The sequence below is a fragment of the Idiotropiscis lumnitzeri genome, chromosome 12, assembly GCF_059441095.1.
Source record: "Idiotropiscis lumnitzeri isolate Australia: NSW breed Sydney's pygmy pipehorse chromosome 12, RoL_Ilum_1.0, whole genome shotgun sequence".
NCBI classification, from domain to species: domain Eukaryota; kingdom Metazoa; phylum Chordata; class Actinopteri; order Syngnathiformes; family Syngnathidae; genus Idiotropiscis; species Idiotropiscis lumnitzeri.
The window spans coordinates 5,494,274-5,510,021 of NC_142402.1; the positions used below are offsets into that span (position 1 = coordinate 5,494,274).

Sequence of the window (15,748 nt, forward strand, 5' to 3'; positions counted from 1 at the left end):
ATGTTTTCACTCACTGCCAATTAAAGCTACAGACACTCTACATTAATTATTATCTACATTATTAAATATAGCGCTGGGAATAACCGGTAGCAACTTAAATATGTCCTCAGTGCTTGGTTTCTGTCAGCCTGTGCCCTGATCAAATTCAGCAAAACCACATTAGACCAGCGGTCCACCCGGTGCCAAGATTTAGCCGCGATCTGATCAAGGCATAAATTTTAATGGACGTTCTGTCACCAAATTGTCACTCCACCAGGCGAATTTAAAGACACAGACTCTGCTGCAGCAGGGAGCCCATCTTGGCACAGAGACAGACCTGGCGGTTAAATTGGCAAACATGCCTTGTGTTTGCACTAAAATCAGGATCATCTTGCTTTTAGGCTGCGTCACAGATGCACTGACGACAAAAAAGAACGTTTTGTGTTTTTTTTCTGGTTTTCTTCTTGCTCTTGTTAGTGTAATAAATCCAATGCCTTCCCCATCAGATCTCTTGATGAACCCTAGTGAAGCTATATGACATACACACTGCGCACATTCCTTCCATCATCATAATTAGTTACACTGGCTCATTTAGTCTTTAATGATTCTGGTATTTGTTTGACTATCATGTATCCGCATTCTTTGTGTTACTCTCAACATAGGCCCACTGGATTCATCATCACAAACAAGCAGTCTGACTCAATTTGTGTGATATTTGTCTTGTACATGTTGATTTTTCATGTTACTCATTAAATCTGATTGAGGTCGTGGTTTGGATTCCGGCACCGGCCTTCCTGTGTGCATGACCGCGTGGCTTTTCTCCGGGTACTTATATATTGCATAAACATGCATTGTAGGTTGATTGAATACTTCATATTGCCCCTCGGAGCGGGAGTGGATGTTTGTCTTTGCGTGCCCTGCGATTAGCTGGCAAAAATTTGGTGTGTAACCCTCCTACTGCCCGACGACAGCTGGGATAAGCTCCAGCTTGCCCCAGCTCAGATAATGGATGTATACGGCGCGTGATTGGTTCCCGCCGCGATTATCCTGTGACCTGATTGGCTACCATAATCCATCATATTCCCTTGTTTTATCTCGGCAATCTCCTCCACGTTAATAAACGAACTTTACTTTTGAACATCATTCTGTTTGGACACACATAACGTTTTTCAGATCAGTCCGTTCAGTCAGCCAAAGTCGAGCTGGCTGTGAACGGAGTGCGCACCCTACAAGCACGACTCGCTCAGCACGACAAGTATGACAAAACATCGGGAAATAAAATGTTAAAGTGTTTGTTTATATGTGTCTTAAAACAGCTTACCTTAACAAAAATCTCACGTTGTGTTTTATCCAAAGGTCCTCGTTGATGTTATTGTGCAAGGCAAAAGTTAAGCCATGATTACTTCTGGCTACAGTGATTCTTTTTCATTGTCTTAAAAGAAGGCAGCAAAGAAGCATCAGTAACAAAAATTGAAGTAATGACTGTAACTTTTGATTTGCACAACAACAACAACAAGGGTTTAAAAGTCCATTAATCCACCAGGATTGTACCTTTGGCTAAAATGCATCATGGGATTCTAGTTAACGTAAGCCAATTTTAGGACAAAAATTAAAACTTAGTTATTAGCCAACGATCCGTCATAATCGTCCACTTCCAGGCTTGTAATCACATTCCTGACACAGCCTGCAGCTTGGTATTTATTCTTCAGTTTGCATTTCTGAAAGTTGAATTTGTTGTGTACCAAGTACCGTATTTAGAACGTGTGGAACCAGGCCAGGGGGGTCGCAATGGCAATAGAGGTAATAGAGGTTTAAATCTCCTCAAAATAAAAATAAAAAACAAAAATCTAATAATAATTTCAAAAGATTCGATCTCTACTTCGATCTCTCTTTCACCTTTCGTGAGGGCTTCTTGTCCCCATTAAGCCCAGAAACAAGTATGTATGTGTAGCCAACCTAAAATACTCCAGAAGATACTCTGCTAGACTTCCAATATACATTTTAATGAAGAAATTTAAAATTATTAATGGTCCAAGGTGCCATTCAGAGTGTGACTGCGGCACGTGAGCTGCCAGTTGCCCATCCCTGCTCTTCACCTAAGGTTTAGAAGTGAATTAAAGGTGAAGATCTCCAACAAACAAGAGCCTAGTTACCTCTATTAAACTTTTGAGAAATATGGTGGAGGATGCTCCATTAATGCTATGACAGTGTTTCGCTCATGATCCTATATAAAACAAGATTTTCTGAGATTTTATTGACCGAGGGGTGGGTGTCTCCCCAGGTTTCTTCTATACAGAACAGCAAGACAGCAGACCCATCCAATCCTTCCAAGGCCAGAGTGAGTCCCCGCCATCCGCATATTCACAGACCAATATTAAATCCTTTCCATCTTTACATTGATAACATACACCATTGTGTCTTATGGCCAATGAAATATGCAGTGAGGAAAAAAAACTAAAAACTTCAGTGTAAACACCAGCGATGGGAATTTGTCTGCATTTCTTCGCATATTATGGAAATCATTTTCCACTGCGATATCTTTACGCAATGGAGGGATTTAAGAATCTCCATTTGAATGTTCTGAACTCCTATTTCCATCACCGTAATAATAACATTGTGGAGGTCTGCAACGATTAGATGGTCATATTGTTGTTCTCCCGGCCAAAAATCAGTCAACACTAAGTCAACAGCCCCACAGCTGGTTGCTGCCAACAAGCAATTCAGGAAAAATCCTTTCACAATAACTCCAAATCCACACTAAGGGTAACAAAAATCTTACATTTATTTCATTTTGGGCTAATAGAAGATATGACAATAACTGAAAACAATTACTTTTGAAATAGTGGTATCAGCCCTCATCAGTCATAAGTACCTGAACAATATGAGGCAAACTTAGCTTGACATACTTTTTACTTCAAATTCCAGTACCTTTTGGTACCTTGAAAAATAATCGCTTTAATTCCCTAGCTGAACATTCAAACTATTTGCAATTTGCATTTTTATCAGGCTGAAAAGGAATATTTCCTTGGAAAGACTCCTTTCCCTATCAATGAGTCAGGACTACCTCTGGAATTAGCGTAAAGATCGTCTCTCTTGTGCTGAGGCTCTTGCATTTACAGTATTTTGCATAACAATTCATGGATTAATCAGCCTTGAAATTCCGTACTTACATTTAAGTTTCATGGCCATTTCCATTACACTCATATTTCTTGGTTCAGAAGGTGTTCAGCATATCTACATTTTTCTTCTTTACACATCTTCATCAAGCCCTCTTTATTCATAATTCACTATGTGCAGGTGACTCCTTCTTTAACAAGCCTATTTCTTACCATTCACCATTGTCACAATGCAGAATGTATTCCGCTTGTGGTTTAATAGGGAATTTGAATTTTAGAGGTTAAAGGTGCCATGCATTTGGCCCGGAGGTTTTGCCGACAGTTAACTACAGCAAAGTAGGAAATAACTTAAAATACATATTGTTTATAGATGCCCATGAGACTATAGAACGATAGGAACAATAGTATTTTACAGTCCTCACTGAAGAATGCTGTATGTAACTAAATTTTGATACTATATTTTATAATTGAAACAGCATTTAATATATGCATTGAGCACTTTATCTAATCTGATTTTCAAAAAAAATTGTTTCTCTTATTTGTTTTTTTCTCTCCCACTTGCTCATGGGTATGTTTTTTTTGGAGAGGGGGGCGCAGTAAATAGGGTCTATCCTGTCACCATGTAATTTATACGTATGGTTGATGAAAAATTCAATTGCAATGGGGAACAATTTAGAACAAAAATGTTTTATGCTTATTAAAATAAAAATTGTCATGCTGATTCCCAAATTGCAAGTTCAAGTTTTTTTCTCCATAGTTGACCTGATAAACTAAATTCCACTGATTGTCTGTGGTATGACTTGTCAGCTTATTACGATTGGACTCATCTACCGCTAAGTGACAATTTGATTGAGCAGTTGCAATTGAGATTTTGCGGTGTGAAGTGCGTGCAGCTCGCAATAGGTCAATACAACAGGATGAATGCTATTTCGTTTTATGCTGTTGTTTTTTTTTCAAAGCGTGTAACTATTACATCTTTGTGTTTTATTTACATACATGCACATTTATTTAATATATTTTTTTAAGAAAACTATCGCTCAAAAACTTGACTTGATAGAGAAAAACCGAGATCAGTTTTTCATTCCACACCAAAAAACTGTTACAAACAACCGTCAGACCTAACTCAACATAAATTGTGTTTCCCAGTGTCGTTTATATAACTAAAAGATGTCAAACGTGCAAGAGAACCTGCCCAGAAATACAGTATATTAGAAGCAGATGAAATGGACGTGATGAAAGGTGGCACTGGAAATTTATGACTGAATTACTCAGCTCGACAACGTACTTCAGCACTCTCAAATATCACGTAGGGATGTCCACGAGAGAGGTGGGAACTGAGCCAGCAACAAAGCATAAGTAAGTTTGTGGAGGGGAGGGGAGGAGAGTTCCCATGCCGCTTCATGGCACGCAAGTACATGGAGTTAAGGCAATGCTATATCGGACTACAGACAACAGTGACAACTATACTCACTTGTGAGCTTGAGTTGAGTTTGCAGATGGTCACGTGATATTCAGGCCCGCCTTTATCTCAACTCATTTTTGCTGCTCAACTCATTTTTCAACGTTGACAAACAGATCAGCAACCATATAAATGCTTTTCATCAATTTCAACAAAATACAATAGCCAACAAATCAAAAGATTCTCACGCTATACTTTTTATAAACCATTAATGCATTTTTTCAATCAATTTATTTGAATAGTTTTGCACAGATCCAACGAACAACTAACTTAACCAAATTAGCACATGTGCACTATGCTGTTGCGCCTACTTGCTCAGATCAAAATAGTATTAATAAAGAATAAAAATGTACAAATGGCAGCCTTACACATGGCTCAATGTCCTGCGCCAAATGCAAACAATGTCATTTTGGCAGGCCAGAAAACATGTTAATTTGAGGCAACGCGACACTGACAATGGTAGACAGCTACGTGCACCTGGGTGCCACAACAAGAGGGAGCTAAAGGAGGGACGAGCATTCTACAAGCTACCAAAAGAACTAATTAAGTCATAGAGCCTCCAGACCGTGTTTCGCTTTCCAGCGGCGAGGTTACAGCGAAGCCGAGATGCCCCGCATGAGCATACCTCCCCTGCCCACCAGCCAGCCGTCCTCACTCCGTTCTGCACTGGGGTGGGGGGGAGGAGGCAGGCAAGTGTGTGCACATGTGGGGTGCACTGCCCAGCCCTGGCTCCAAGGCAAGTGCAAACCTGTGCCAGTGTGCTTGTCAAAAAGATTAAAGTCATGCACTTTTAAGTCCACATGGCCCGTAACCAACTTTGTAACCTTCAAGCCTTTGTATGATCGCAAGGGCTCATTAGTGTAGTGATATCTGCTTTCGTGATAGTTGAAAAAGCACTCCTGGGGCATCTGTGATAGCCCACCTGTCCAGCTTGTGCATGTATCTCATTATGTCCAATTCATCAAAGTGAAATGTGAATTCACTTGGACAGAAAGTTGACTTAAATGCTGCCACTGCTACGGTCCTCTCAGCTTTGCTGCATCAACAAATGCACCCGGTAATCCGTCACGTGATGTCTGGAGTCTATCATACGGGTGTGTGATCGGTTCGCAGATACTGGAATATGAATGACTGATAAATAAAGAAGTGGCAGAATAGTGTGGAATTTCATGCCCTCCGATAGGCTCTTTGGCAGGAAGCTATAGGTCCCGTAAAACGGGCTTTTTGTCAACTTTTACAGTGGCGATATGACTGACAGAAATGAATGAATGAAACGTTTAAGACTATGATTACAGAATTGCCCGTGGGCTGGTCAAGTCGCACTAAAGATGTAAAGCAATTGGCAGGAAAATCAACAAATTGGAAATTTTTTAATTATTGTTTTAATTGTGATTGGCCCTTGTGTACCGTTAGGGTCCTGGGCTTCAATGATATTAGACTTGCGTGTTTGTTAATAATTGTTACAAGTGATGGTGGTAGCATCCTGCTCTTTGGTTGTTTTGCTGTTTGGATCAGTGCTTACAGTATTCTCAGCCAGCTTAAGATAAAATAAGATAAGATGTCCTTTATTAGTCCCACAATGGGGAAATTTGAGGTGTTACAGCAGCAAAGATATAGATCACACAGAGTCGGCGGCGTAATGTAGCCGTTAATGTATAACATTAGCAGCAGACATTCATAAAAAGCATGCAAATATACACAGTATAAACGTATCTAAGTGTAAGGAAACACTCCTAATGCCTGTCCATTATACAGAGGGGGAAACGCTGTCATGATAAAAACTACTGAATGATTGAAAATACTGCAATCATAAAAATACTGCAATGATAAAAGTACTGTAATGGTAAAAAGTACTGCAATGATCAAATATACTGCAATGGTAAAAGTACTGTAATAGTAAAGGTACTGCAACGATAGAAAAATACTGCAATGATAAAAGTACTGTAATAGTAAACGTCCTGCAATGGTAGAAATGCTGCAGTGATAGAATTAAAATTAGAATTAGAAATCCCTTTATTGTCATTGTACTCAAGTGTGCAACGAGATTAGAGGGCTCCCCTCTCCAGTGCAATACAACAATAATACAGACAAATATATAAATTAGATAAATAAATAAGAGAGTGCAATGGAATTTAGTACTGTTATAAGAATACTGTAATGGTAAACAAAATACATCATTGGTCAATATTTAAGTACACTATTGGCTGAAAGTACAGTAGTAGTGTATATTGCATCCTAGGACTGCACAATTGCACTAATGCCCTCCCGTTTGTAGGCCTCACCCAATGTTCTTGTTAAAAAGTCTGACAGCAGTCGGCAGGAAGGAGCGGCGAAATCTCTCTTTGGTACAGCGAGGGTGTAACAGTCTATCACTGAAGGAGCTGTGGAGTGTTCTCAGAATGTCATTGAGTGGGTGGGCTGGGTTGTCCAGCATTGATGAGAGTTTTGCCGTCATCCTCCTGCCCCCCACTGAGTCCACAGAGTCCAGGGAGCAGCCCAGGACAGAGCTGGCCCTCCTCACTAGTTTGTCCAGTCTCTTTTTGTCCCGGCCCGAGATGCCTCCTGCCCAGGAGACCACTCCATAGAAAATGACTGATGAAACCACCGAGTCATAGAAGTTCCTGAGGAGTGTTCCCCGAACGCCAAAGGACCTCAGCCTCCTGAGTAGGAAGAGTCTGCTCTGACCCTTCCTATAGAGAGGGTCTGTGTTGTCGCTCCAGTCCAGTTTATTGTTCAGATGAACACCCAGGTACTTGTAAGTTGAGACCCTCTCAACGTCTGTTCCCTGGATATTCACTGGTGCAGGTGGAGAGTGCCGACGCTTGCGGAAATCCACCACCAGCTCTTTGGATTTCCCAGCGTTGATTTGGAGGCGGTTCTGCTGACACCAGTCCACAAACCCCTGGGTAACCCCTCTGTACTCCCGATCGTCACCGTCAGTGATGAGGCCGACAATCGCAGAGTCATCAGAGAACTTCTGCAGGTGACAGGTTGTGGAATGGTATTGGTAGTCCGAGGTGTAGAGGGTGAACAGGAAGGGAGCCAGAACAGTTCCCTGCGGCGCTCCCGTGCTGCAGAGGAGCACGTCAGACACACAGTCCTGTGTCCTCACGTACTGTGGCCGGTTTGTGAGGTAGTCGTGGATCCATGTGATGAGGTGATGGGCCACTCCCGCCTGCTCCAGCTTGTCTCCCAATAAGGCGGGCTGGATGGTGTTGAAAGCACTTGAGAAATCAAAGAACATGATCCTCACCGTGCCCCCGCCTTCTCCAGGTGGGAGAGTGAAGTGTGGAGCAGGTAGGTGATGGCATCATCCACACTGATGCCAGGCTGGTATGCGAACTACCGCATTAGCTATAGACCGCCATTGGTACTTGAGAGAATTTTAGAGATTATATTTGCAGAGGAAGGTATGGTTGTGTCTCTGTATGTGTGCACATGTGCGAGTGTGTGCGTGCTTCTCAGTGAGTCATTGTTTGCTGTTGCCACGCCACTCGCGTCAGCATTCAATTTTCATCCTGGAGAATGAGATGAACAGGCACAGCATGGCTGTTTTCTGCGGAACTGTAGCGACAAGTATATCTATTGTGAACGGAAGGGTTAGGAAAAAGAACATCTATCATGTCATCATCCATATCTGAGTGTTGTCTTTAAATTTGCTAATTTGTCTTTCCGAGACAATGTTGTAATTCACGCAGGCAACACATATCATTTGCGATTCATCACAAAGCTAAAATGAAATAATATTCAATTAACTGGACACTCCACTCAATTGTCCAGCTAGTTGTTACTAGGGCTGGGTATTGATTCCGATTTCCAAAATCAAAAAAGGCACTTAAGAAAATAATACACGAAAAAAAAACTAATGTTATCGAAAACAAAAGCACAATAATGACCCAAACAGTAGAAACGTCCTGCTCTAACTTGGTGCAGCAGTAAAAATCTGAATATTTACATTCAGACTCAAATCCAATGCAGTGACATTGATCATCAGTTTTATTGAGCATGAAATGATCAAAAAAATAATAATTTAAATGAGTTCAAAAGGGCAGGCTGTGTAAATAACCAAAACACTCTAAACTTATGACCTTCACATTCCTGTGATTGTCTCACAAAGTTTCAGTTCAATGTTGTCAGAGTTTTTTTTTTTAAACCCGCCATGTTGTTTTAATATGCTACTCTCACGTCGTGACAAGATCTTACGTAACGTGCTTAGTCACACAAATTTATAGGAAAAAGACTAATTAAAATGATCAATTCATGGTTTGGCGAATCGATATCAAGCTCTGAAAAGGAAAATCAATAGATTTTTTTTTTTAAACCCAGCTACTGTGTTATTGCTATGAGGCATGCACAAAACTGTTTTACTCTGGCTTCCTTGTGCATTGAAAACGTGCATGGTAATTAGGTGGTAATTAATTGATTGGAGACTCTAAATTGTGCATAGGCTGGACACTTTTCCCTCTTCTCTGCGTGAACAGTAAACAAGATAATCTGAGTATGTGTACAGCGTATTTGCTTCCGTAATATAAATCCGGACATTCTTGCCAAACACTAATGATACACTTGGCCGTAGAATGCATCAAGAGCACAGTGGGTCATGTGTGACAAACAACAACGAACCAAGTCATCCACGGTATATGTGTTTTAGTCTCAAAAGCAGCGTGTGTGCTTCTCACACGTACATACGTCACAGTCACAAGTAACATGTATGTGCGTATGCCTGTGTGTGATGTCACTCGAATCTGGAAATGATCATTCGCCGTTTGTTTTCAACAGGCAGTTGCTACGTATTGTTTTTTTCACTTGTTACTGAGACAACCATTCACTTTACATTTGTGCCATTATACCTTTGTCATAGACCAGAATCCTGTGCGGGCAGGTACAACCGCCAGATAATAGCGATCACGCAGCTCCGCTTCCAGCTTAGCTGCCATAGCATCTCGGACAGAAAGGCCCCGCAGGGTCTTATAATCTTGCTATAATACAACCAGTGTAACCAAAACGCTTTTGGAGACAATTTTATTTTTCCATCTGATCATTACAGTTACAGTTTTTGATAGTGATTTACAGGTTATACTGAAATCTCACAAGAAATTCTTATGTCTCTAGTTACAACATGACCTTGACCTGACCGCATAGTGGAAACCAACGTTCTTTTGTCTCTGTGATCCATCCTTAATCAAACGTACTTGTAGTTTTTGCTCAAACCTGGGGTCATTTAGTTTTCTGAGTAGAATGGCATGCGTTGCCACAACTCACCCTGAATGTTTTGTGCAGTATCGTAGTGTGTTGCATGTGCTCTGTCTCACCTGTCCTTTGCTAGCTTTATCTTATGCTGTCAATGGAAGCGCTTTGTTATGAAGTCAGTAACCTCATCTTTTTCATATTCAACATTCATTTTTAGATCTGCAATTTCTTTCTCCTATTCTATTTAAAAGTGCCTGGTGGTTGTAAAAAAAAATACAACCTCATGCATGAGCTCCTTTTACCTGATGTTCCACCACTAAGCTAATTTGAGAGGAAGCATTTAATTTGGATGACAGAAACACTTCCATAACAGTGCAAGTTTCCTGAGAACTTAAAGCTGCCAGCTGATCTGCTCTTTTCTGCTGCTCTCATCTCTCCTTCGCTTTCTATTTCTGTCTGTATTCTTGCTTTCCTAACACTTCTATCTGATACCTATCCTTCTCTTGCTTGCCTATGTGTCTCCCTGACTGTCTTTAGGTTCAGATAGTGCACAAAAAGCTGGACTTCAGCCATGTCACGTCTCGCTGTGGCTCCAAGAACAATATCAAACATGTCCCTGGAGGTGGCAATGTAAGTAAAGCTGCTGCTGATGAGAGTAGAGTGGTTTGGCATGAGAATTTTTTCAAGCAAATTCCAAATTTGTGCTGTAGTAAGAATCTCTTTTCCTCCTGTAGCAGCCACGAACAGCCTACATTGCTTTCTGACAAAAAAACCCCATAACAGCAGTTTGGGTTTGTTAAGATACAGGGCTGCGTGTAAATTTTCTCATGTAGACCTGACTGGGCTGTATAAACACCAAATATATGCACTTACAAGGCTGATCTTTACCTTAGTAAGCTCCACACTGCTGTTTTAAATCCCCCCCATCACTCTTAAAGGTACGTTTTGTGTCATTGCTTTTCTGTGCCTGGTGATGAATGTGAAAGTTTAGCATTCATCATGTTTAGAGTTAATATGTGCCTTAACTCTACTGCATGTATTCAAAAGCATGATTTGTGCTGTCACACCTAATAAATCTTGGGCTTGATGGATAATTGTTTTGGGCTGAACTTGTATGAACAGAATCTTAAAAGAAGAATTCATTTTTAATGAACTGAAATAATTCTAAGCTTGTTTCTTGACAAAACAACAAGGTCATAGTGACAATAAACCTCTTCAATACTTCAACTGTAGAGTAGTTTTCCATGACTTACAGCCATAATTGAAATATGAAAATAACCCCACTTAGAAAATGCATATCTGATCGTAAATAAGAGAAATAAAGTTAATTATCACCAACTACACATTAAGACAAACTTCTAAATAATCCAGGGTTTGACTAGACCACTTGATTTTCGTACCTCACTTTAATTGTTTGTATTACCACAATTTTTTTATGTATTAATTCTGAATGAATGCTTGAAAACGTTTTAGTGCAAGTACTTGACAGTTCTGGACACAGGCGAGGCCAATTCCACATTTAGTTTAATTTTTCATTCTCATACTTTTGTACTTTTTTTTGTATTAATTGTTTAATTTTCATTTTCTGTTGTTATATTTATGCTTCTCCAAAAGGCAAAAAAAATACATGAATTGGAATTCACCTTCCATATAATATGCACATTATTATTTGTTTAGGGATAACTTTGTTTCAGCTACTTTTCAAGAATTCAGAGAACATACAGTAGTTTGATGAGATCTCAATACTAAAGAATGAAAATTATATTCAACACTAAAAATGATTAACAGTAATTATCAAAAACAAAAAAAATCAAAGAATTCACGTCATCGTTTATAAATACAACCGACGGCACTGAGGGTGATTGTCGCTTCCGAAGTGTCATTTTTTTTTTTTATCCTTTCCTCCATAAATCGTGGATGGCAGATTGGTCTATATATATATATATATATATATATATATATATATATATATATGTGTAGAGAGAGAGAGAGAGGGAGAGATTTTGTCTTATTTTTTTCTTTTGCAGTAATGGAATCTTCATTTTTTGAAATCTCTGCAATTTAGGTGCAGATCCTGAACAAGAAGGTTGATGTGAGCAAGGTCACATCTAAATGCGGCTCCAAGGACAATATCAAGCACAAGCCAGGTTGTCTCTCTTTCGTGTATGTGGGTGTGTGTGTGTGTGTGTGCATGCATGCGTGCTCCCCAACCAATCAGACAGGGCTTTTCTTTCACGTTGGTCTCATATTAACACATTTACTGCAGGTGGTGGTGACGTCAAGATTGAGTCACATAAGATGAACATTAAGGCAAAGTCTAAGATTGGCTCACTGGACAACGTCGGGCAAGGCAATGGACATACGAATGGACACAAGGTGGAATTTTAATATAATTTATTCACAAATCATGTTGGAAGAATTTATTCTTGGCTCTGGTACACCTGTGTGGTGTTCGAATGAAACTCACAATCTAAATCATTTTAGTTTATTTGAAAGCTAAATTGTCATGAGGAGAGAGTGTGAGTGTGAATGGTTATTTATCTATCTGCACCATGCATTTGGTTGGCAACCAGTCCAGTCAGGGGATAAGCTCCAGGGTGTAATTGAAAATGGATGGATGGATGTGTCTGCTGACTCATTGTGTCGTTGCAAGTCATCACCACTAGATGGTGTAGTGGTATGATTAGTTGTGCATTAATAAAGTGTACACTACGCGTGCTTCTGTCCTTGCTTACCATGTGTGTGTGGGTCTATATTTGGCAACAGGAGGAGAGAGCAGAGGAAAAGACACCCTCACCCCCAAACAGCACTCCAAGCACAGGACCCGCAGGTGTTGCCAAGGCAACGACAGCACCAGGAGGCGTTGCAAAGGAAAATGGGGTGAAGGAGCCCACGCCTACTCCTTTTGGAGGAGACGGATTAAGGGACCCCCTTAGCATTGACAGGCGCATTGCTGAGAAAAGTAAGTGTAAACACACATGAATAGTGTTATTTGCAGAAGGATATGTATTAATTATAGACATTACTTTGGACACCTCATCTGTGTTCTGCTGTTACATGTGTTGGCTGCCTTAATATGGTGGCCTTAATGGGTCTTCAAGATATCATTTATACTGTTAATGCCAAAATGTATTATCATGCTGCATCACTTCCTGGCTCAGCTGTCTGCAAACTCAAATCAGATCTGAATAAAAAAGTGCATTAAATAACAATAATTGAGTAAATGCCGGTATTTATGAAAATGCTTTTTTTTAAATCTGGCTTCTTCCCTTTTACAGATTGAATCTCAGCTCAAGAGTTTTGGTGGGGCATGCCTAGCGCTCGTCGGCTGACCAACCAACCTTCCATGGTCACTTCCCTTTGGCCCCGCCCTCCATCTCGCCTCCTGCTGCACCAAACTGAACGTCCGCCTCTTAGTGTTTCTCTGGGCTCCACTGCCTGCCAGTACACCACCACCTGACCTTTTAGGCCAGTGGGTTGACCTTTGGCTCTCCCCACCATACAGAAGCGCACTTGTTGTTTGTCTGTGAAACTTCTGTCTCATAGTTCTCCTCATGAGCACTGGCGTAGAGGACGTAAATGCAAATCTAAAATTCCATCACTGTACACCTCAACGCTTCATAGAAATATTTTTAGTTGGACATTCATTTCCATGAATTAACTTCACCTACTTTTCTCACCAATCCAATAATCCCCCAAACAGTAGCAAATGACTTTATCTTCACCTCCATTCATAATCCCGCTCCACGCGTTCCTAACTAGCTGGTACTTACATATGAAATCAGCTGGATAGCAAATCATTCCCCATCTGCTTTAAATGGACACACCTATCCTTTTAGCCAACGATGAATGATTTGTAAATCTATGGTAACTACTGCACTGCACTGTGTGTCATTGTAGGTAACTAGAGCTTGCTTAGCATTGTCTCTATTGAATCCCTTATATCTGCAGTTACATATTGGTACCAGTGTCATGATAGTAAGGTATAGTGAAAAGCCAGTTGATGATGAAGATGATGATTGAACAGGTTTTGGGAGTGCGGGGTGGGGTGAAATCCGACAGAAGCAGTCATGGACGTTAAGGTAATAAAAAGCAATAGGAGAGTATTTTTCCAAACATCTTTGCTCATAACGCTTTTGGTATATATCGGACCAGGTAGGCGGAGTTTGTCCTCAAATGTACTTCAAGGTTCAATTTTGTGCGTCTGTATTTTATTGCTGTGTCCCTAATTTATCTGCATTAGATTTGGGTTTAACGTGAGAATTCAACTGCTTGCTGCTGCACCTTTTAAAATTGCATTGCATAAACATTGTGACATGCAAACATGAATATTCAGTAGGCTGTATGTGATAATTGTCTCTTGATAGACAAGCCTTACTATAGACTGCTTTGTTTGTGTTTGGTGAATGTGTCAGCACTGCTAAACTGTTGGATCGTGTACAGTATATTCTTGCAGTCCACTAACAAACGTGTCTGCAACGTTTACTTTTATCACACGTTATAGCACAAGACCTGTGCGACATGGCAAGAATGTTTAGTTTAGTTCACGTTCAGACGTTACTAGGCAAAAGATCCAAATCTGGTGGACAAGATAAAGTTAATAAGAGTGAAGCTGATTTGTCATAGCTTAATTCTTGAGCCTCTCTCTTAGGCCCGCCACACGGAGTGCCGTGGCCAAACCTAACTGAACTGTCGAGCAGTGTCCGGGCTTTTGCATCTAGTTTTCATCAGTAGTCAGCCAATCAAAATTTAAGGGATGAGTGAGAACTGCCAAGCCGCACCAATACAGTACAAACAGCGTATTTCATGTACTTAACAATAATACTCCACTCTATTAATATTTTCATGTGTACCCGTGGCTAGAAAACAAAGCATGGTTGGCAAAATGCACAGGTGCCGTCAATAAATGAGGCAAATGATGATTTTCAACAGCCTCTGAAAATAGTCACACACTTCCTCTGTTGCAATCCGTCTCTTCCTTGACAATCTCGCCATTTTTTTAATAGTGCATTTAAAAAAATAATACAGTGTAATGGATGGAGATATTCAAAACAGGGTTGCCATTTTTCCATTTGCAGAACTTCAGTAGGTGTACGGTGGTCAATCGAGTGGTGGCCATAATTTATATTTCAATTTATTCATAATTCTTTTGGACACAATAGTCCACTTCAGTCACGTTTGGCCGCGTTGCCCGGCGTGTGTTGCGCCTTAGGTGATAAAACATCATTCTGAGCTCCATCAATGAGTGACAGAGCACATCCATCACGATTAAAAAAAAGTCGGATTGTTGATGATGTGTTTTTTTTTTTTTTTGCAGTGATGAGGTCAATGCTCATAAAACAAAGCGATGTCGATTTGAAATCCTTATCATGTTCCTCTTAGGCTTACCTCACCCAGCCATTTATTCATCGAGTTCCACTCCGTCTTCATTAGATGTACAATGATCCCAACCGGTGACACTTACAATTACACACCCATGCAGACGCATGGGCTGAAAAGGTTGCCTTTAGTACGATGAGAGAAATTGTATTCAAACTTGCGGTCTTCTGGGTATGGTTCGTTCAAATAAATCCAAGTGTGGATTTATTTTGCTACTTTGGCATAATGTGTTAATGAAGCACTCTTAAAGATACTGAAACCAAGAAATGAAATGCACATTAACAGTAGAGGTCCATTCTGATTCTCTTGTTTTGCTTTAGTCTGGATTTGTAAAGTAGAGACAAAAAAAGTAGTTTTTTGTAGATGCTTTTTTAAACAATTTGCTCATCTTCGGTTATACTTAGCATCTTTGATGTTGTTTGTGTAGCACACCAAAACATATCAAACACAATTATTATTAATATTATTATTTTTATTACTACTAAAATAACTATTAAAGAAAACACACTAACAACTATTTTACTGCACTGGACTGCAAACAAACACTGAATGCCATCAATGCAGCTTTACTTCAGCCTTGATAATCTGCATGTACAGTAGTTGGGGCCCATTCATTAATATTTGA

General features: G+C 40.2%; 1 protein-coding gene across 5 annotated transcripts in view; it reads left to right on the forward strand.

The window, feature by feature from the left end:
• Window positions 1-14,488, forward strand: part of LOC148325599 (uncharacterized) — a 73,065-nt gene extending 58,577 nt beyond the window's left edge. For 4 of the 5 annotated variants that reach the window (XM_088310324.1, XM_088310327.1, XM_088310325.1 and 1 more), the window contains 6 exons: window positions 2,261-2,317; window positions 10,282-10,374; window positions 11,810-11,891; window positions 12,011-12,120; window positions 12,511-12,706; window positions 13,023-14,488. In XM_088310324.1, the coding sequence (XP_088166450.1) occupies window positions 2,261-2,317; window positions 10,282-10,374; window positions 11,810-11,891; window positions 12,011-12,120; window positions 12,511-12,706; window positions 13,023-13,027 (543 nt within the window). In that variant the 3' untranslated portion in view covers window positions 13,028-14,488. The remainder of the gene's footprint in view (window positions 1-2,260; window positions 2,318-10,281; window positions 10,375-11,809; window positions 11,892-12,010; window positions 12,121-12,510; window positions 12,707-13,022) is intronic. The other variant, XM_088310326.1, reaches the window with a different exon arrangement.
• Window positions 14,489-15,748: the final 1,260 nt, after the last annotated feature.